The sequence below is a fragment of the Plectrocnemia conspersa genome, unplaced genomic scaffold, assembly GCF_051122295.1.
Source record: "Plectrocnemia conspersa isolate PC_06_02 unplaced genomic scaffold, ASM5112229v1 ptg000013l, whole genome shotgun sequence".
Classification (NCBI taxonomy): domain Eukaryota; kingdom Metazoa; phylum Arthropoda; class Insecta; order Trichoptera; family Polycentropodidae; genus Plectrocnemia; species Plectrocnemia conspersa.
This window is the reverse complement of record NW_028277177.1, coordinates 19331146-19354625: the sequence shown is the minus strand read 5'-3', so window position 1 is coordinate 19354625 and position 23480 is coordinate 19331146. Positions and strand designations below refer to the sequence as shown.

The 23480-nt window shown below is 28.1% G+C and overlaps 3 protein-coding genes across 11 annotated transcripts in view; all 3 read right to left on the bottom strand.

Moving 5' to 3' along the window:
• Nucleotides 1-2381, bottom strand: part of LOC148227504 (CD151 antigen-like) — a 179496-nt gene extending 177115 nt beyond the window's left edge. The window contains exon 1 of the mRNA XM_088202414.1: nt 2157-2381. The gene's annotated coding sequence lies outside the window, so the exon portion shown is untranslated. The remainder of the gene's footprint in view (nt 1-2156) is intronic.
• Nucleotides 2382-5423: 3042 nt separating this feature from the next.
• Nucleotides 5424-9117, bottom strand: LOC148227503 (uncharacterized). The gene is made up of 5 exons (XM_088201988.1): nt 9112-9117; nt 6889-7168; nt 6018-6155; nt 5870-5947; nt 5424-5635 (listed from the first exon to the last, which is right to left on the bottom strand). The coding sequence occupies exons 1-5, from the start codon at nt 9115-9117 to the stop codon at nt 5625-5627; spliced, it is 513 nt and encodes a 170-aa protein (XP_088058114.1). The 3' UTR covers nt 5424-5624.
• On the bottom strand, nt 9020-21794 carry wupA (troponin wings up A). 9 transcript variants are annotated; one of them, XM_088202898.1, is made up of 9 exons: nt 21715-21794; nt 18394-18437; nt 17045-17062; nt 16685-16813; nt 16494-16617; nt 15986-16086; nt 10426-10469; nt 10213-10354; nt 9020-9357 (listed from the first exon to the last, which is right to left on the bottom strand). In XM_088202898.1, exons 2-9 carry the CDS (start codon nt 18406-18408, stop codon nt 9286-9288), a joined length of 645 nt encoding a protein of 214 aa, XP_088059024.1. In that variant the 5' UTR covers nt 18409-18437; nt 21715-21794; the 3' UTR covers nt 9020-9285. The 9 variants fall into 9 exon arrangements, with proteins under 9 accessions (XP_088059024.1, XP_088059023.1, XP_088059025.1 ...); XM_088202897.1 differs by lacking the exon at nt 15986-16086 and adding an exon at nt 15441-15541; XM_088202899.1 differs by lacking the exon at nt 15986-16086 and adding an exon at nt 14388-14488.
• Nucleotides 21795-23480: the final 1686 nt, after the last annotated feature.

Genomic DNA, 23480 nt, shown 5'->3' with positions numbered 1-23480 from the left:
TCATACAGGTATATACATTTTTATAAGCTATATTGCATCTTCGTGCCGCAAATCTCATAAAAATGTTCCTTAAAAGGTGCCTAAAATTTTCCGATAAGTGCGTCTCGTGCGCGGAAAATCTCTGCAAAATTCTCGACAAGCCGTAAAATTGTTTCATCAATCACATCAAAATTTTGTGCTTCCCTGCTTATACATTTCGATTTGTAACGTAATATGATGCCGACACATTTTTGTGCATTTTCAATTTACCTAACTCTCTCATACCCTTAAAAGGGTTGTTAAAATGATTGATCGGATTAAAACCACTCCGGCGAAGAACAGAGTTTGATGATTGATTACTCGAGAGCATTACGTGTTTAAACAGTTGAGTTGTAAAACTGTAGAGTGCAAGGTTCTTGTGTAAATTATTACATTTTTAATGGTGTATACAATTCTGCAATGTAGCATAGAATTAAATATTTGAAAAAATATATAAAATTTCATATCCTTTTTTTTAATATACAATGTATCTAAATCTAATTACTTATAATAATTAAAATCTAAAAATAAAGATACATAATATTTAATATATTACAAAAGAAAAAATTTAATACATACAGTAATTAAGAATTCAGTTTATTAGCATTTATAAAACACACACCTCCGTACAGTATTATCTTAGCAGTACTCATTTTATCAAATCCCTGTATCATTTCTCCGTAAGAAATTTTTATTTCTTGTAATTAAATATTTTTAATACTTAGTAAAACATTTTTTTTCTTATTAAAATACAATGATTGATATTCCTAATATGTTTCTTTCAACCATACTTGTACATTTTAGGATTTAGGGATTTATTTATTTTTATTGCTCTATTCTGTTGCAAAAATTAAATATAGCTGTATATTGATTTTTGATACTTATCTTTGACAATAAATTAATTTTAAATGTAAATGTTATTTTTTATAATATTTCTTAAATATTTTGAATCATATATTTATAGTAAATAAAAGTACATTTAGTATTACATATAATAATATTATACATTTATTATATATTGATTATTATTATCAAGTAGTAAATATGTTTTAACACTTATATGCTACATGTAATATAAATGTATGTACATTTATATGATTGATTAGTGTTTAATAGATTACTAATAGAAAAGGAAGTGGTTAAACATAGTTAAAAGTACATCTATAAATTTTCCATTGAGATTAATAAGTTTCAATTACTGAGAACCTTCAATATAATAAATTTCATTATATTTTTGTAATATTATCGTTACGTCTTAGCGATGAATGATTAGAAATATAGTTCTATTTTTTTAATTATATATATAAGTTACCCATGAATATTTATTTAACATTAAGCCAATATTAGGAATTATTTATTGCTTAGTAATATAAAATATATATATCGATGGTTCAAAATAAAAAAAGAATAATCCTCAAACTTATTTATTATAATTATTTTTAATATTATATTTTATTATTAAACAGCTACTACACCTTATTTATTTTACAACAAAATCGTACTGATAATAATATAAATATTAAAATTTAATATGGTTGTAATTGTAAGAAACATTAGATTTTTACTATATTTAAAATTAAAACTTTACCTTCTCATGTTAAATTATATTTCATATATATTTATTACGTTCATATCTTAAATGTAGTAGCATATTTGTATATTACAATTTAAAATTTAATGCATATTTTAGCATATACATTATTTTATTATATCAAAATAGATTTGTTGTCCTTGTCATCTTTGATATCTACATATTATACATATGTGGCAACTTTTATTTATATACCTAGCATTAGTAAAATCGAAGTTTAATAAATATGCATATCTTTGAGGAAGTATAAAATAATAATAAATGTAAAGATAAACATAAGAATATATTGCAACACCATAACAATTTCTATTGTAAGAACACACGTTTTCAATGCACATAATCTTCAATGTCACACGATCAAAAGCCATTTCCGCATAATAAATTCATGCAACGACCTTTGCTTTTTGCTTTCCAAATATTTTTCCACGCACAAAAAAAATACAAATTAAAGGTCATAGTACAAAACTACTAAAGGAAATTAATTACTAACATCATAATACAATGGCAATGATTTTATCATGTTTGATATTATTGAATAAATACATACCTTTCACACACGTTATCTCCAGTTACACAAAATATTTTTTGAAAAACAATCACTGATTCTCTCGCACTAATTGTCCTTCCTTTCGATTTGACTTTGCACTTGAACTGTCAGCCAAATTATATCATGTGTCAAAATCACGTGTACGAAATTCGCGCCGAATGTCAAAACAAAAACAGCACGTGCGTGCCGGAGAGACGTCCGACGTCGAACGACGACACTACTGACTGAACCAAAACAAACCATCTGCCAGGTACAGAGCCGGACCGGGAAATATCTGGCTACTTGTATGGAAAGTTTAGAGACATCTTTGGAAGTTGCTTCAAACTAAATAATTATTAAAATACGTATTGCTAGGAATGTTAGGAATATATTATACGAGCTATTTTAAAGTTACTTGTAATTATTTAATAATTATTATTAAAACATAATTACTTTTTAAATTAAGTTTACTGAAATTTTTTAGAAATACAAATGAGATTCGTTAAGATTTTTTTTTATTTTAATAATATTAACTGTAGAAATATATACTAAGCTTAAAAAAATACGGTCTCTTTGTTTTCACTATATTTATAAAGTTAAGTATCTAATCTAAATTTATTAATAATTATAAAATCGATATGGATACTTTGAAAACGATTTAAATATTTTACCAAATTTGTTATTTTTATTAATTTTTTTATGTCTAAACTACGATATTGATATATTTACACCAATATTGATATGTATTTTTAAGACAAATTAAATATTAAATTTAGATTAGATATTTTTACTATTTTTAGATGTACATATTTTAATTAATTATATAATATCTAATCATAGCACCTTTTATAAAGTTGTATTGATACCCTATTTTTTCGGAAAATATTTAAAACTTATTCAAAAAGTTTTTTAATAAAAACTTTACTACATATAATACAAAAATATTATTTAACAATATATGTTAATTGTTAATATAGTATTATTTCTATTTCTACTATAAAATATATTTCTATTAAAACAGAAACGCTCTTGTATGGTGAACTATGATGTCATGAAATTTAAACAGAATAATATATATTTATAGATCATAATTTCAATTTTACTATGAGCTATGTATTTTTGAAATAAATAGAAAAGTCTAAAACTAGACTTTATAATGCGTATAAATACCGCAGATAAAAATGATTAATGTTAATACAATAATTTATTTAAAGTATTATACTTATTATTCATGTTTTACTTTTAATAGTATTATTATTGTAATTTTAATATATAAAATATAAAATTAATAGCAGTTTTAACCTTTAGAATTTTCTTCGAAAAACCAAAAAAAAAACATATTACTATGTTTTTAATTTGCCGTCTAATTTTATCGCAAATTTCAGTTCGTATTCAGTTTGTTTAGAAACAAACTGATCTTAATCAAATTTATCGTTTATTTGTCTTCCAACTGTATATGTCAACTAGGGATTGCAATATCGGACAAATATATCGATACTGCTATTTGGTATTTCAATTAGATACAGGTATGGAAGATATCAATACCTGTATTCTAACAAGCATAAAAGGTAAATATCTGCTGGTAAAACCAACTTTTGTTTTCAAAAATTATTCGTTAGGAATAAATTTATAATAAATGGTTGAAGGTTAAACTTTTTACGCCCCCAGTTATAAAACCGCTGCTTTACTGTAACGTAGGCGGAAGTTGCTAAATTTTGAATGTACAATTTCAAACTAAATTATAAGTATTTATTTAATAAAAGGGGATAATTTTATCTATATTTATTTATATGCATCAAACATAATTTTAATAATTTTATCTATATTTATTTATATGCATAACTAATTGAAATAATTAGTAATGGTACATTATTTGTGCTTCATATAAACTAAAAGATATTTTAAATGCTCATATTTTTCGATTAATAAACATATATTTAATATTTCAATTAATTTACAATTATTTCTAATTTATTTCTCTAAGTTTTCTCAGGCCTGCATTTATGAGGAATAGGAATATTGCAATAATTAAACGCCATAATGGTTTCATTAATCAAGTTTTATTCAAATTTTCTGCATTATAGTTTATTTATTTTATGCGCTTTTCTGCGCTGATTCAAGTAACTGATTATATTTTTTTCATACTCATGATTATATTTTTAACCTAGATATGACATGTAAATATTGAAACATTAGTTAAAATTATATTTCAGATTCGTTGAATAGAATATTGTTTTTCTTACTTTAATTGTGAATATTCTTTATTTATATTTTAAATATAATGCTTACATTATAATTGACTATATCAACAATTTAGTGACTAAACTATATAATGATGATTATAATGTAGAAGCTTTATAAATATTTGAATAATATTAAAAAAATGCATATATAGGATTTTTTCTAGTAGTGATTTATATTTATTTTATAGTTTATGCTTTAATGATACGATTATTATTTCAATATATAAATAATAATATATATGTATATTACAGTACAGTATTTTTTTAAATTTATTACCATAAGAAGACACATTGAATAGCAGTTTAAATTAATTCATAATTTAGTATTGTTTTAGTTATTTATATAACTCTGATATTTTGCTTATTTCTGTAATGTATGAATATTATATTAAAGTCTAGATATAATATTGAGTTGCGATAAAACGCGAACATTCTTAATGAGATATTTTGTTAGGTTTGAAGTTTGTTTTTTTAGTTTTAATAATATATTTCCATTTCGGAGAAGCGTACAATAGTACAAGTCTCGTTACAGTATTTTAAATTATTAATTTATTTTTTTATATTTAGTTTTCTATTACGACAAAGGAACGGATAGAGCTTAATTATTTTTTTAAGTTAGACCTACATATGTACTTTGCCATAATTTTCAATCTATGGTTTTACTACACAAATTAATTTAAACTAATGTATCGACACCAAAAATATGTTTTTTTAATATTATATATATAATAGATGAGGCGATTTATGGACATTTAGTATTTTTATGTTGAACCATTTTTCAATAATTTATTTTATTTTAAAGTCTACCGTTAGATAAAGACTTTTGCATAATCAATAAATGATTTTCATTAGCAAATAGAGTAGTTATATTACTTTAATATGGTTTTAATAGCATTTTAATCTTGAGATTTGCCAGAAAATAAGAGTTTTGAATTTTACAAAAAGTTTTTAAATTAAATTGAAAATGCTCAAATACGAGTATATTAGTCTAACTACAATTAAATTTAAACTAAAAATTACAATATATAATAAAAACGTCATATTATATTTAAAAATTATTTATTTTGTAAGAAAAATGTTTATTATACAATACAATATATTTCCAAAGTAAAAATATTGCAAAATTTGTATATAATATTTAATGTAAAAGTATTTTAATAAATATTTATCGTTGTTTGTTTTATTGTGTAAAATTGTAAAATTTATTTAACACCTTCACCGATAACGACCTTCAATGCGTAGAGAATCATGCGGGAGCTGAAAATCGAAGAAGACATATTTATTATTAATTATAATATATTGATAAAACAACTTTCTAGAATCAACTGAACCTAAGACCTAACCTAATATTTGCCTTTTATTTATTTCATGTTTGACTTGTGCAATTTTTATTGGATACCTAAACAAACAGAGAAAATTGGCGAGGCGTTGCTATAACCGAGCTCTGCTGTATATATTATATTTTTATATATTATTAAAGTTAATATTGACCTTCCGCTGGAGGAGCCGCAGCTGGGGGCGCTTCGGGCGCTGGCGCAGGCTCCGCTGCTGGAGCAGCTGCTGGTGGAGCTAAAATAAAAATTTAAAGATAATATATTTTGTAAACACTGCAGTTGTGTGAAATAATATTATTACGTACCTTCCGCTGGAGCTGCAGGAGGTGCTTCTGGTGCTGGTGCTGCGCCTTCCGCTGGTGCTGGAGCTGGGGCTGGAGCTGCTGCTGGAGCTGCTGCAGGGGCTGCTGCTGGAGCTGCGTCTGCAGCAGGAGCTGGTGCACCTAAAATATTTAATATGCATTTAGAATATCTCAATAGATATAAATTTGCTTCAGATGATGTTTGCTGTTATCTGTTAAAATTACACACTAATTTAATTTGTATCAATAGGCATATGCATAGGTTTTTGCTTTGATTAAATACTTGAAAGTATTTTTTTTATTGAATTTGCATAATTTTTTATCATGGACAATAATATGCAGTACTGTTAATAAATCAATAAACATTTTTTTAAGACATTAAACAAAATAAATTGTTGAAAATCGCGTCTGAAATTTCTCTTCAGATCACAACCCGTAGATTAGATAAAATCCATATCTGATAAATACTTAAATTGTCAAAAAATCCATCAGTCATAATGTAATAAATTATTCAGTTTAATGGTGACAAAATATAAAAAAATCCTAGCTATCCGGGAATTCCCATTATTACTCTTAAGTTGTGACCCAGTATTCAAAAACCATGGTCACTAATAGCTGTAACAATTGAAAATTGAATTGCTTAAAAATAATGACAGAATTATATGATTTATTGCATAAGAGAATAACAAGAATTTATACGAAATGTTTTTTTTTTCAAAAAAACATTATTTAATATTTAATCTAAAACCTAGCTTTCAATTAATTAAATGTGTACTATGTATCACAATCTATAAGTTTTGAAAATATATCAATTTAACGGAATTGTTTGCAATAAGTTAAAACTAGAGATAGAGATCAAAAAATGTTTTCTTACCTTCGGCTGGAGGAGCTGGGGCTGCACCGTCCGCTGGTGGCACTGCCGGCGCTGCCGGCGCTCCTTCTGCGGGTGGAGCAGCCGGTGCCCCTTCTGCTGGCGCAGCTGCGGGTGCTCCTTCTGCTGGTGGTGCTGCCCCATCTGCGGGTGGCGGAGCACCTTCTGCGGGTGGTGCGCCATCGGCTGGAGGTGCGCCTTCTGCTGGGGGCGCAGCGCCATCTGCAGGAGGAGCGCCCTCTGCCGGGGGTCCTGCTTCTCCACCTTCGCCTCCTTCACCCTCCTAAAGCCACCCCATAATACCACATTATATAAAAGCATTGTACAATATACAAATACGTAGCAAGTATTAAGCAATATATTTTTAATAATTTAATAAGCGAAGCCACATTTATAAATTATTCATTAAATAAACCTCGAGTTAAATGCATGTCTATTTTTCATTATTATCATTTAAACAAAATTAGAAATATTAATGTTTTATATAAAATAAATATTGTTTAACGCTCTTGAAATATATGAGATTGAAATTAGATTTGATAAATTATATTATTTTATACAAAACTTGAGCTATTTGTACAATATAATATAATATAACGTTATAAGCTGTATATCAAGAGAGTTAAAAATATTAGTTTAAAACACATTATTATACAATTTTGTTAGAATTGCGTAATAGAAAGTCGAAATATGTTTATTTTAAATCTAGTAAAAACAATGTCAAGATTCGGGCAAAGATCCAGATATTTATTTAAAACTCTTGGCGAGAATCCCAGCTGCTAATTGCGGTTTTTGTATTTAAAAAATGTATTTTTTATGTATATAATAATATAAATAGAAAATTTCAATTGTTATATGTTATATAATTATATATATATATATATATATATATATATATATATATATATATATATATATATATATATATATATATATATATATATATATATATATATATATATATATATATATATATATATATATATATATATATATATATATATATATCGATAAACCTTAGTGTAAACTCGCTAATTTCACATTTGTGTAAAAATTATTTAATAATGCCACTTTACTAATGCTATTAAAATCTCACATTGTGAAACTAAAAATAAATCTAAAAATTATAGTACATAGAAAATAACCAGCTAAAAATGTAAATCTGTAAATTATATTGGTACTCAATTTATATTTAGGATATTGATATCATACTAGTTACATATACAAAATAATTTTAATATAAAACAAGATCTAATAATGCCGTTATCTTTAACTTATATTGGGACATTTTATTATAAGCAATTATAAGGATTGCCTTAGAATATCATAATAATTATAAAATAATAACTAAGTTTTGAAACATTTAAGTCCAATTTAAAAAATATTAATTTAAAATAATTTAACATTTTATAATTAAATATAACCGATTATTTCTTTATAAAAAAATACACGAGACTTGATAGATGTTCACTACCCTTTAAATAGAAATAATTTTTCTTAATATACTTTAAATATAACTCATCTCAATATACATATATTTAAATATAATTATTTACTTTAGGAAGTTTAGGAGAAAACGTTATTCATATGAAACATGCAATCTGAACTATGAATCAAAACTTACATTTTAACTGCAACCATCTCGAGCGGAATACTGCAGTTGTATACTTACGCTACATCTTCATCATGCAGTTAAATTTAACCGTGAAAAACATTTTATTTGTTTTTGTACTTATTCAAAGAACATTTAACTAGACTATGTTTATAATAAAACAAGAACATACTATTACGCTACTATGTATTCTGTGGATATTTTCATTTTAAAAACCAATGAATATCCACCGTGCTCGGATTTAAAACAAAAGGAAAGGTGTATAACTAATGAAATAATATAAAATATTGTTCTTTCAATAACAACATGCTTTTTGAAGGATTCAACCTTATTTATATGTGGATGACAAATTGGGATCTGTAGTGTTTGAAAATATGTGTAACGCTCTGTTTTTTCTGTTAATAAAGTGTCATATATTTCTTCAAAGTGTTATACGACATAAAATAATTATTATTGAAACGAATTATGTATTTGATAAAGTATAAACAATAGTTGTACACAAAGAAATTAAAATAACAAACATTATATATAAATAATTATAATATATGTAATATTATTAAATACAGTTTGCGAAATGAAAACAGATATTTTTTTTAGTATGATTTTTTTTATACTCTCATATCGTTCGCATGTAAAAATCGCGTCTTGATGATACTTTTACATGGTATGTTGATGATGATACTGTGGTGGTATTATGGTGTTTTGGTATAAATAATGTCGATGTTGAAACACTTGGATGGAATGTGTTTCTAGAGGAAGGTGATAGGTTTGGGTCCAGCAGGCCGTGCTCATGCCTCTTGTTCCTCCTCTTTTACCTTCTGTGCATCTCCGGGCTTGCCCTTGGACCAGTCGGGTTTTTTCTGCGAATTTAAAATATAAATATATTAAGTAATGTATGAATAATATATTGCTAATAATCTATATTATTAATAAAAATATTCAGACCCAAAAAAATATTTTAAATTAAATCATAAATATTTATATTTATAATATTTTTTTTATTAGCAGTTTAGCAATATTCTAAAAAATCTCAAAAAACTATTTATATATTTTTTCAAATATCATATCACACTTGAAAGCTAACATTCTTAAAAGCGTTTGTTAGTGAAAAAGATTTTTTTTAGAAAAAACCTCATTTCATATCGCTCTAAATGACATAGTATCCACTACACTAGTCATATGATATTTTTATTTAAATATATTAATAATGCTATTTAAAGTGCCATAAATTAAAAAATCGTGATTTATTCTAATCATCTAAATCTAAACCACACTTTTATTTATATATGCGCTCTATATACACTTGATATTTACATTATTTGATTCTTATTTATTTATTCAGTGCTATATTTACATTTTTAAATTTAAAAATAATAAAAAAATTGAAAAATGAAAAGAGTGCTTAATTACTATGTCGATAGAGAAGGAAAGATAAGTAGATTTCGAGAAGAACGCGATTTCGCCTAAACAAAACGCATTTCACCTAATAGAAAAAAATAACAAGAAAAATAATATGGTACACTATATAATCGGGTTTTTCCAATTTCTGTTACCTTTGAACCGGAACTACCCTGAAACCGTATCGAAATAAAAAAAACATAATTATCCACATGTTCATTTAAAACTTCAACTACAAAACCCTATTTGACACAAAATTATTTTACCCTTATACTCGCAATATTTTTTTTAACTATTAATATAGATAAAAATCTCACCTCTTTATCTTCTTCTTCAAGGGTAAATTCTTTCTTCTTTACAACCTTGAGTTGATTACGGAAGTTGAACTCGGCAGCCTTCTTTTGAAGCTTAGCGAATTTGTTTTCATATTTAGATACCTTTTTCAAGGTAGGCTTAACGCTGTAAATAAATGTTTAATTATTATGACATAAAAATGGTTTATTAGTTTGAGTATATGTGAGGAGACTCACAATTTTCCTCTGAGGTCATTGACTTGAGTATTGAGGTCTGCGATCTATATAACACAAAATTGAATCAATATTTTGTGTTATTGTCCAATTAAATATCTAAAACGTATACATGCTCATTCGGACAAAACATTATGATTCAGGTGTACTACGTATAGAAAGGATATTAATGATTTTTTTAAATTGATCGATCTAAATTACAGTTAAAAGAACACGAAAATATGAAGTAAGATTTGACTTTTGAATTTATCTCTAAATATAAAAATTTACACAAAAAAAGTATTTCATGATATAGGAAAAATTAATTTAACAACTAAAATGTATTTTTCAATGCTTCATTCAAAATCATATGCTATCATTCAAAAATTTCATGATGCAAATACTATATATATAAAAAAATGATACTTGAACTATGTATATAAAAAAAACTTAATAATTATATAAGAAATAATTCATGCCATGTGTATATTCATATGTTTGTGTATTTACAATGAAAAAAGAAGAGGTTAGTCAAAAGATATTTGTATACGTCTGCTCTACAACAACAAAAATTAAAATTAAATTAAAAAACACAAAATAAAAAACAACAAATGGGAACAAGTCACTCAACATCTACTGAAAATGTTGCCTTTGTACAGTAAACGTTTTAATTAATATATTTAATAATCAACTACTACGCATATATCGCAATAAATATTAGTTTTACGTAAATATATGCTTTATGGATTTTAATAAATAAATATTATTACTATCTACTGATTACTACAGTTTACAACAATGATATTTTACTGTTACTTATGGATGGGAGACAGATTGAAAATTAGGCAAAAGTTATTTGCGTTCTCGGAATCATTGCTCCTTCTTGATTGACCAATAAATAATAAAATAAAACACATAAGAATGATCAAAATTTCTGCGAATAAAAAAATTATGATTAACATATTTTTTTAAATAATATTATTATTTAACTAAAATATAAATTTTATCCTACAGTTTTACGCGAGCTACTCATTTTATTTTTATGTTAAAGTATTTTAGAATATAATAATGTAGGATGGGATTAGTGACATAGGCATATTTACAGCAGGAACATTATAGATCATGAATATTAAATTAAAAAATATATATGATTTCAATAATAAATATATTCACTGGCGATCTATAATGTTATGGGATATTTGATGTGGTAATGTCTCTTGTTTGTTTTATTTATTTTTTGAATATATTATTATTATTATATCTTGACTTATCTTGAACATATTTAAGAGAGATTTTGTTGTTGATTTGCAGTGGAAAGCGTCTGATAACGCATTTTCTATAATATACATTGTGTGTAAAAAGAGACAAATAGTTTTTATTTAAATATTTTTGGACTGGATGGTGGATCGTAAAATTCAATCAGGTCATTCATTCATTCATATAATACAAAATGAGGCTGCTGGTCTCAGTCAGCTATCTTATGCCTTTAATTGACACACCGGGCATAAGTCATCTTCTATAATAAAAAAAAAACTAAAACCTCTCGACAAGTGCAAAAAAACGCAACACATTTCGAATCGTTTCAAAATTTAGAAAAATATATATTTATATAATACAGATTTACGTTATAAGTGTATTTATTGATTGCATAAATTTTTTTATTGGAAACTGAAATGAAATGCGTCGCTTAAAATAAAACCAAACTTCGCCATCACTAGTCTAAATAAGAATATCCCACAACACACGACACACAAACACAGTTTGTCATTTTATTGTATCATATGTCATTAACATTAATTCATATATATCTTTATATATATAAAACAAACATTTTATATATAAAATATATGTATAATAAATACGAGGCAACTAATGGTGGCAGTGTGCGGGAGTGTTTGGTGCAAAATCGATTCTCTCCAACATATGATAAGATTAAATGTTTCATACATATGTTACATATGTATGTTCTACACTTATTCATCAAGTGTGGATAAAAATCGTACATATATATACTTTAAGGTGGGGTGGAAAATCAAGTTCAACAGTACAATATATACACTGTCATTTAAGTCTACGAAGGAGAGGCTACGGATGGAGCATATGGGTGATTCCGTAGCATGGCACTTTCTGTCATTTTTTTTATCGAACGTGTACGCGTCTATTATATTTATGTATGTATATAATGCATATATAACATATATATTTTTATAGCAAGATGGAGATTTGGAACAAGAAGCTTCGGCGGCGCTGGACCACGCTGCCTCTCGACCAGACCTTTACTGCTCACAGTAGCAACAAACAAACCCTACCGTAAGATGATAAAATAAAGCCAACAGTCGCTATAAGAAAAACAGTGCATTGAACAATCTCCAGCGTTGATTAATTGATTTGATAATAGCAGTCACACAAAAAATATGAAAATTAAAAAATAGTTCAGTGCCAAGTGCCATACTGTCAAATGAGGAGCAAACATAACAAGGCCTTAAAAGCTAAATCACTCCAAAGGGAAAAGGGTAATTAAAATATCAATAAAATTATAATATAAAACACATGCAAATTATATCTAAAAAAAAGCAGCAATTATAAAATATGTGATATTATGTGCGTTTAAATGATACATATTAATTGCGAAGCGGAATATGTGCTCTTTCTCGATGATGTTATGTTAATGTGTGTTAATCTCTCTAAGATATGTATATAATGATTTATATATTTTTATTATTATATTGTTTTAGTTTTATTATGATGGTGTTATATCTCATGTTATATAAATATAAATGATATAAGCCCTTTTTATGCGACATGTAGCGGCATGCGCTGTTGAAATTTTGGGTCTTCGTCGATGGTATGAGGTAAGAAGGATGATGTGGATAGGCTTTTTAGTGTTTTATTAATGGATACCATTAAAGCTCACTACAAAAAATAATAATAAAATACGAGATAAATATATTAAAAAACGCGGTCCACCTTCGGCTAATTTAGCTGCGATCAGAATCGATTTTGCACCACCGCCACGTATCATACCATCACAAGCGAAGTTATTATATAAATAATATATATAAATAAAAAAATAAACATTTGCAAAACTATATACAATTGGCTCTACGATCTATGTCTAGGGAAACCTTGCTCAGCCCTGGCTAATGAGGTTATCGCATCACAAGTGCTAGGGTACCTCTACTCCGAGCTCTTTGCGGATCTGTCTGTTGCTTTCGTTTGTCGCATATTTATATTATAATATATATAATAAGATTCAATTTAATGTACTCAAATATGGACAATACACTCTTTTGACCCAGGGACTGATCAAGAAACAAATTATTTACAAAATAAATAAATAAATAAAAAAACGGTTCTCAAAAAAAACTGGCAAGCGTTATGAACACGGAAAACATGAATGTCTACACGTTTGATTACGTGATCTGATTCTATATATATATAAGATAAATATATATATTCACAACAGTTTCAACTATGCATATTTGATACAATTAAATACCTCCCAGTCCCTTTTCCTGACTTCATGTTCCAAATCCCACTTCTGGCCTTCGCAAATATACATGCGGTCATAATACTCCTGTACTATTTCCCTGAGATCGTCTACGAAATGGAAACAGTAACGTTAGATTTTTTGATAGGTGAATAAAAAAAAATCAATCAGATCGCTGTTTGCATGATTTAACCAATGAAAGACGCGGACAATCGAGAGCGCTCGACGCCATTCGGGATCCAGGGAGGATGTGAGGTGATCTTATTTTTCTTTAAATATATATAGGATGCTGCAAATCTGAAAACGAGAAGTGGTTGGAGAGCCGAGCGCTCTATCTCGAACCCTGACACTGCATTTAACATATCGTTCGTCAAATCTCATTTTTTTAAATTAACTCTATGTTCTTCACGTCTTACAAACTGAATTTGTTGTTGTCATGTGGTGTGTGGGTGCAATGCGGAAACATTCTTATCATCGGATAGTCCCAGAGGTTTACCTCTAATGCTTTAATCTTGCTGCCCCTCTCTAGATCGTACTTATCACCTTCAAGGTTGTACATTCTATGCCAGTACATGGCGCATATGGTCTGCAACTCGGCTGAAGAAAACAATCCACATTTGAATTTTTATAACGGGGACTATTTAAGGAGACAATGACCCGGGTTTTTTAGGGGATAAGCGAAAGCAAAGCTCCAATCGCCCGCTGAAGACGAGCCGATCTAGAGTCCACTGTGATCTTATGCATATTATAAAATAGGTCAAATTTACATTTTAGAAATATTTGCTTTTAATAGATGCAATTTAATTTAAGTTGTAAGAAAAACTCTTGTAAATGACATTCTAATATAAAAGTGACTTTAAGTTAGGGTTATTAAAGTGAAATCTTATGTTTCTTTATAATTAACTTTAATGAATATATATATATAAGTAAAATTGAATGACTCAAATTTTATAAATAAAATGTCGAAAAGGCAAGAAACGTGAATAGCAAATAAAATATGTTAGTATACGTTAAAGATATTCTCTATATGTTTTGAGTTTAATGTTAAAAATAGTTTAAATTAATCCAAAAACGTAGCTACACTGCTATGGAACAAAGATAAAATTATAGATTGACCAGTTATTATTTAAATTTAAGCATTAGCTCACACATGGTCTCTAGACTGTTTCACTTCCAGCGGACAATCATTTCAGTATAAATAATTTCGTTGTTGTTTTTTTAATTTTATTATTCTGATAGATCGATCGTGACGAATAACATTAGAAGAAGCTCGCGCCACTATTAAACGGATTGATTCTTTCGAACGTGCATCGATGATTTATAGACCTTCTTCTAGATTTATCCAAGGAACAGTGTAGTATTAATTTGACGTTACATACACAGCGAATGATTTGTATAAATAGATAAAAAGGATGCTGCCCAACTAATTGCTAAGAGTTACTCAAAAAGGCTCAACACACAACCTGCGTAGACCTCATTCTTTCACTTTTAATTAATTAAATGGGTAGCGGGATTATTAGGGAGGCTAAGGCCGGGCTGAAGGGCGCACCTCGAGTTCCTTGCGCGCCACCTCGTACTCCCGGTCGTACTTCTCATCCTCAATGCTGCCGATGCGAGTGTGGTACGCGATTATGATACTCTTCAGGTTCGCTACAAGACCAAAGCAGTCACGTATGCTTTTAGTTTGCGCATGCTCCCGCAATGTATAGTTTATTTATTTTTTTCATATTAAAAACCGCCAACTTAGCCTAACAAATGGGTCCCTAACAAGGCCTGAATGGTGAGTGTAAGCTGTGAAATAGGTATCAGAGTGTCGGAGTTGGGTTGAAGCTATTAGACTCCCTTCGCACGTAGCGTTTTCTCGCCGTAGCCGTGATTCGGACTCAAGAACAAACCGCAACGTGCGAAGGGTGCCTTATGTGGCCGACGGCAGCGGCCGTATCGTCCGGTCTTCGGCTCAGACACATAACACAACACAATTGTCGACCACGGAACCAGCTCAGGGTACGTTAAAAACATCATATGTGTAGTGTGTGTGTGAGTGTGTGTATGTATATGTAAGTGTATAAATGCTTGTGTGTATTGATGTACTACCTCAACGTCTTTCCTTTTAACGATATATTCCATATCGTATTTCTCGTCTTCCAGAGCGTTGACGCGGTCGTGGTACTGCTTCAGAACCGTCTTAATGTCCTCTATAAAATCATCATTCAGCCAAACCGTGAGATAAATTTACAACAATTTAGATATCAATAATCCCATTTTAGACTGAAAGACAGGCAGATAAGAAAAACAACCTAGCTCTATATAAGATATGCTATTAATGTTAACTGCTGAGTCGCATTAGTGTATTTTTTTTGTTGGTCGGTCATGAAAGTATAATAAGTTAATAATGTTTGAGCTTATTGAATATTCATAAATAAATTAATAAATCAATTGTGTGATTTGAAACCTCTTGAACAGGAACTCAGTCGCTGGTGTTGACTTATCAAATTGTATAATAAATAAATATATAATAATAAAATATTTTACATTGCTGCTAAATTATATATCATACAATCAAAAACTACGAGGGGGCATTCTAATTTCAATTCTGTTTTACCTTCATTGGCATCATCGACGTTCTTTGCTTTTCCGCAACGTTCTTCAATGATGCGCCTTCTTTCGGCTGCCTTGCGTTCTTGTTCCTTCTTCAACTCCTCAGCGGCTTTTTTACGGAGAAGCAACTGTCAAATCACAATATGATATAGTCTCGATAATTATTATATTATATATATAAAATTAAAAACTCACCCTAAGTTTCTTCTTCCTTTCAGGTGTCATGAAGCCCTTCTTGGCTTTTTTGGCTTTGGAGGCCTCCTCCATCCGCTTGCGCACCTCAGCGCGCTTGCGGTCGATCTCGGCCTGTTTGGCCTTCTTCGCCTGATTATAAATTGCATTATTTAAAAATATTATCAAATTATTCTATATCACTATAGCAAACATTCAACACTCTCATTCTCTTTAAAAAATATATTAAAAAAATCATTCATCTTTCAATTGCAGTGTAATTAATAAATATTTCATTTTCTTCTTTTTCTTCATTTCATCTCATGTTTTTGTATGTGAGTGTGTGTATATTAAAGTGTGTGTATTTTCTTCATGTATACTAGCCTCTTCGAGACGCTTCCTCTGAAAGAAAAATAAAAAAAAAACAATTAGTATACATAGAAAAAATCATCTCACGATACGATAATATTTTTTCAAATTAAAAATTGCAGTTTAATCTGCGTCGATCTTATTCCAAAATAAATAAAAATATTATTGTATCGTATATTTCTTGTTTTAATAACGAACATGAATATTTTTTTAGCAATAAAAATATACATCGTTAAGACTTGGTTGTTATTAAAATAATTTATATGTACATAAACATTATAAAAAATATAATTTGATTACAAAACTTCACATTTTTACTTATGTTAAATATATCAAAAAAATGTACCATTATTTTAAGAACAACCATATAAAATAATTTATATTATAACTGTAACTTAATATTTTGTTAAGACTATTGTTAAAAATAATATAGATTTCCCTTCATGCTATTTTATCATTGTTATCACTTATAATTTTTTTATTTATTACATATAGTATATTAAAATTATCGAGACATTGTGCATAAGCGCAAAATATTCTGCGTGAGTTTCTTTTTAAACATATAGCGTGAAGTACATAAAATAAAAAAGACGTGATTTTATTGATTGTTGTTAGTAGCGAAATAACATTTTAGACGAATAACATATAACATATCACATGGGATTTGGGAAAACGTACACAGATAGAAGCAAGAACAAATTACTTACGGAAAATTGTGTGGTTTATATAAACACACATGATATAGAAATAGGACTAGAAGAAATTTGATATGGGTATGATGTAGAATAGAATTTTGATATATAAAAAATGACAGATGTATCATGTATAAATAACTTCACAAAAGACAGTTCACAATGAATGATGATAAATAGATATAAAATAATAAAGACCTCTCATCACTATATTGATGGAGTACTATATTTATTTTTTGTATTATATGTAATTTTGAAGAATAATAGAATTTAAAGTAAATAGTCTCGAAATATAGCTAAATAGATAATCTATTAAAATTAAAAATATTTTCCAAAATAATATACGTTAGTAATAGCGTTAGAGCGGAATAATATTTACCTCTTATAAAAGATGCTAGCATCATACTGCATTTTAAATCAATGATAATCAAAACAATGTTTATCAATAAAATTGCGATATCAAATATTTCCAAAGTTTTCGTAGTTCCATTTCGTAGTTCCGATTGTGTAGAATTGAAGATATGTCAAAATAAAAATAAAAATTATACATTAAAATATGTTTTTTTTTTATAAATCATATTAGTTTGCTTTTTTGTATATAATACTTCACCTTTAATGTATATTTTTATTAAATTTAAAAATATTTTTTAATCTAAGATTTACTGACCTTACTTCATCGTCCGCCATGTTGATGAAGAGATGTGGTTAAAATTGGTCTGAAAGCAATGAAAAGAAAATAGTTAAAACCGTTACAACCAAAACATTTTATTAATACAACGTTATTTTAAGACCATCCTGTCTTATTTTACGCAAACTGCAATTTAACCTGTAAATCGTGTTTTATGGCTACCGACGTTGGAAAATTTTTTCACAGGTTTCATTATGAAAAATAAATAACGCGGGTGGTTGATGAAAACGTAGAATTTTTACGACCTTCAAAAAATATTCCATGTTAAAATATATACAAAAAATACATCTTTATTATGTTATATTACAGTATTATAAAGGTAGAGCAAAATATACTTTTAAATACGTGCTAAAAGTATTTTTTAGAACTAAGATTAAAAATATAATATACAAAGCCTAATTATTTTTTCTCTCGATACACTTTTGATATTCCCTTTAAGCTGAATTAGCTTATTTTTAAACAAATTTTATACAATACATTTAATATCTCAATTAAAATTAATCATAATGAGATTAGTAAAACTAGGAAGACTTAATATGTGATTTTTAGACCATACACATAAATTCATGATCTTGCATAATTTTTATTAATCATCATTTGTGATGATCGATTAACTGTTTATAAATCACAAGGATTCATTAGGGATTTTAAACCAGATCTTTCAGGTATTGGTCATTGACTTTTACTTTAATTAAGGATCATGTAATATGAGGCTTAGAGAATAATAATGGCAGAATCAAGAAGTGCATGTTTTGAGATCAACAATTACAAAGTTATGGAATTGTTTAAAAATATTAATCTAATCACACAGAGAGGTATAGAAATTTTCTATATTAATATTGCCTATTATACCCACAGTGGATTTTTTTTATTATTTTAGTCTTTAGAGATCTACTCTGGAATTATTTTTTATGTGTTGCTACACTTTTTTGTGTTCGTCCTTGTATGATTTTAGTTGTGCCATTAACTCTTACAGGCGAAATAGTGTAGCGTTTCGAATATATTAACACACATATTGAGCAGATAGTTGTATGTTAAATTACTGATGTTGATTTAATAATTGATGGAATTATATTATTTGAAATTGCTTACTAATGAAAATCGTACCACAGCCATTAGTTAAATAAACTCATGTTTCTCTAAGAGATTAGAGAGATCTAAGAACATACATAACACAGCGATCGATGTGGTATGCGATAACGTGTCATTTAGTTGCGTACTAAAAATTTTTAATTAATTTAATTTTTTTAACACTTTAATTGCCGAAATTTGATACTACGGATTTTACTACTTTGGCCGTATCAAACGTCACCATTGAAGAAAAAAATTGGTATAATATTTTAATGAGCTGTAATTAAAGTATTGTTCTCCAGAGGAAAATACATTTTTTCTTTTATAAATCTCTTACAGATATCTTTTATAAATCTTGATTAAAATATTTAATAAAATAATAATAATATTTAATAAATCTTGATTAAAAACGGTAACATTTTAGGTCACTGTTTCACTAAAAATGCAGTAAAAAATAATAAAAATATTTTTTTTTGAAAAATAATCTGAGCCGTTACTGCTCCAAAATATAAGACATTAAATGAAAGTTCATATAAAATAAAATGTTTTAAAATATAGTAAATTATTATTGATACGAATCAAAGCTAAATTTAAGTATTTTTTATTAATAAAAGAGTTTAAAAAGAACTATGCTTGAGTGCTTTTGAATAAAATCGTATATTCAGTAGTATGCCTTTGTTGACTTAAACTTGATTATATATTTTTTTATAATGTTTCAAATTATTTTATGTAGATTTTGTATTAATTCTCTAATTTAGATTCACTGTATATTATTGCTACTATTATTTGAGAAGCAATCTATGTAGCACATATGTATTAAATTTTCAAACATAAATTCTGAAAAAAATTGAAAAAGCATCAATATCTTTTGACCCAAATACAGGTGTCAAAACTCAGACCCTTCACGGATCAGCCGATGACAAAGATATGTTTACATGATCTATATAGTTTTATAAAAAGAGATGGTTTGTGTTCCGTGGGCGACCGCCAGAGGCGCTGATCTACGTCACTGAAATAGCGCCGCCCGACTCGCACCTAATTTGGTCCGCTCCGAAATCTACTTCAGTTACAGCGGCAGGGGTGGTCAAGCGGCCGTGCACGTACGAACAATATGAGTTTAGATATTCAATTTTTTTTCACGCGAAGAATAAGCATTTAGATAAAATTATGTATAATTTAAAAAAATCGTATATTATGATTTTTTATATAACATATTAAACGTACATATAAGTTACATATTGTGCTAATTTACTGTTTAAAAATATATGTATGTATTCACGAAAATACAATTTATCTAAACCTAATCATTTCCTATATACTTTCCAATGCAATTCATTATTTAAATTGATTTGAAAATTCCAAATTAAAAAAGCATGGACTCTCATTGGTATATCAAAGTAGCAAAGCATGTGTCAGGTTGAATAAATATAAAACCAAAAATATAAAATGTTGAGCACCCCGTCTTTATTTAATCCCAATCACACAAACACCTGTTAAATCCGTCTCGCATGCCATCATACGTTCCAGAGTAACGAACCGAAATTCAGTTTCTATTCTGAAACAGCAAAAAACGAGATTATGAATCTTTTTCTCCAACATGGCAGAATCTGTGTTAAGCATATTCCGGCGAGGAAAATAAACACACGGAATTATTTGCAGAATCCTAAACTAACATTGAGACACTTGAGCCAACGCAGCAGATAAAGCTTATCGAATAAATTTGGCATGAGTATTAACTTTCCAAAATCGGACGTTAAACAATCCGAAAATCTTGAAAAGGAAACGAAACAGGAAGACTAGACGCTGGCGCACTCTATATATAGACGCGTTTAGAGTTACTTTCTACGAATCCAAAAATATCACAGCCATTTTTTCATCACGCCCACTTGTTACTAAGCTGATATCAAATTTCATTTAAACATAACGAAGTAATACGGTTGAGATTTGTTGCTATGGAGCACTTGGAATATGCCTCAAATGCGGCGATCCAATCAGTATGTCTATTTCCTGGTGTTAAAAATATATTTTAGACCTTTACTGCCCTCGATTGGTTTTGATTTGATTCAATTATCGCCCATAGGTGGGTCACAATGTGCAAAAAACACTGCGTAGCACAAGGTACGTGGAGCACATGAGCACCGGAGGGCGCGGCGTTTCACCGCGCGGTTCAAATCCGTTCGTCCTGTGAGGGCAGTAGGGTCCTTCGTACACATTGGAAGTAGCAGAAGACTCACCCTGATGAAGCACTTGTGACACTTTGTGCCTCGCTCGCCCTGGCGGATGCACTGTCCGGAGTGAGGCGCGGCAGCGGACTGCCAAGCCGGGTCCAGCGCTGCTTCAGTTCGCCCCTGGTCGTCAGAACCAGAAATAAAACTCGGCAAATGGGCGTCGAGACGATCCCCGATATACATACGATACGTGCTAACGCAGAATTCTGTAACATGAACGTTTAGTATTTTTCTTGGGCCATATAACCAAACTTGTTTGCATATCCGGATTTAGAGGTGGTAGATAACGGACGATATAAGGAACGAAGATCATCTATATGATACTAGAAAATTGTAAGAATGCTTAAAAGAAAGTTGGCGAAGATAATAAAAGAGAAAAGAAAACTAACTTGTGAATGAACTTCATTACATCTTTATACTTGTTATATTATTTTTTTAATTAAAATTAGAGCTTAACGTATCGTATAACAAAGCTTAAATGTGTGTTCTGTGTTATGCATTAGGTCATTAAGGGAATATGTCAATTCACAAGACACGATCAGAATCGAAAAATGTTTTCTAGTTCATCGCATATTCTAAAATAGAACATTAAGTTACCAGTTTTATTTTTTTATACAAATCAATGATATACGTTTACGAAATTCTTAAAAAGAACATGAGACTGAGGAAAGGTGATCGACTCATAACCATCTATTTTCAGATAAGATCAAATCCTGTTTATATTTCACTATTAAAAGTTTATTATTTTAACACTTTTTCACTTTAAAAATATAAAATGTTTTATTATATATAATACATGTATTATTCTAAAATCATACTTTATATGATTTTCCTTAAAATATTGTATACAGTATTTTAACGAAAATCAATCAATATTCAAAATAATTTTAATGTCAGTTCACTAATATTTTATTAATTTATTATTCATTTATAGTTTATACAAAACCGATTATTGAAAGCACTAAATATTCAAAACCTGTTTTCGAATTATTACAATAGGATAAAAAAAAGTGAAAATATTTTTTTTTTTTATGTTTTTCGAATTACTTAATATGTAACTCTCTACAAATATATAACAAAATAAACCAACTTATACAAAAATAAATAAACTGGCATAAAGACCGTTATAACATGTATGAAAATAGGTGTAGAATGGCCAATAAACGGATACTTAATCTTGCTCTCATTCTATAATAAAAATAAAATTACCTTAAACAGAAAATACTCGTTCACTGGTTATTTAACTTTATTTTATCGTTGTCATGACATCGAATAATAAAAAAATAATATTTTGTTTCTTCAATGGTTGCCTTAAATACGAAAAAATTAGTCTACAGTGTCTTCATATTTAATGTAAGTTTTTTATATTCCTCAAAAATCATGATGTCATTTATTCGTGCTTTTTTAAGGCAATGCCTACGTTAATAGTTTATCTAATTTTTTCATCATCGGAATCTGTTCTCATACAAAAATTTTTTATTGATTTTTTTTATTATGGATTTTGCAAATATATTAAAACGTTTGCTGTTCATGTCCAAGCACACATTTTGGATATTATTTTAATGTTAATCGCTTGTATCTAATTTCAAGTTAAAATATTATTTTTTATTAAACATATTAACTGTTGAGCTATCCATAATAACTTATATAGTTATATTTTTATAAAAAATAAGAACTCTAATAGTATTTTGTTAGGAAATTTGTTTTTAAGAATAAAACAATAAATACTTTGCGAAATTATTTATAAACTTTCTTCACAGATTATGTTTCGT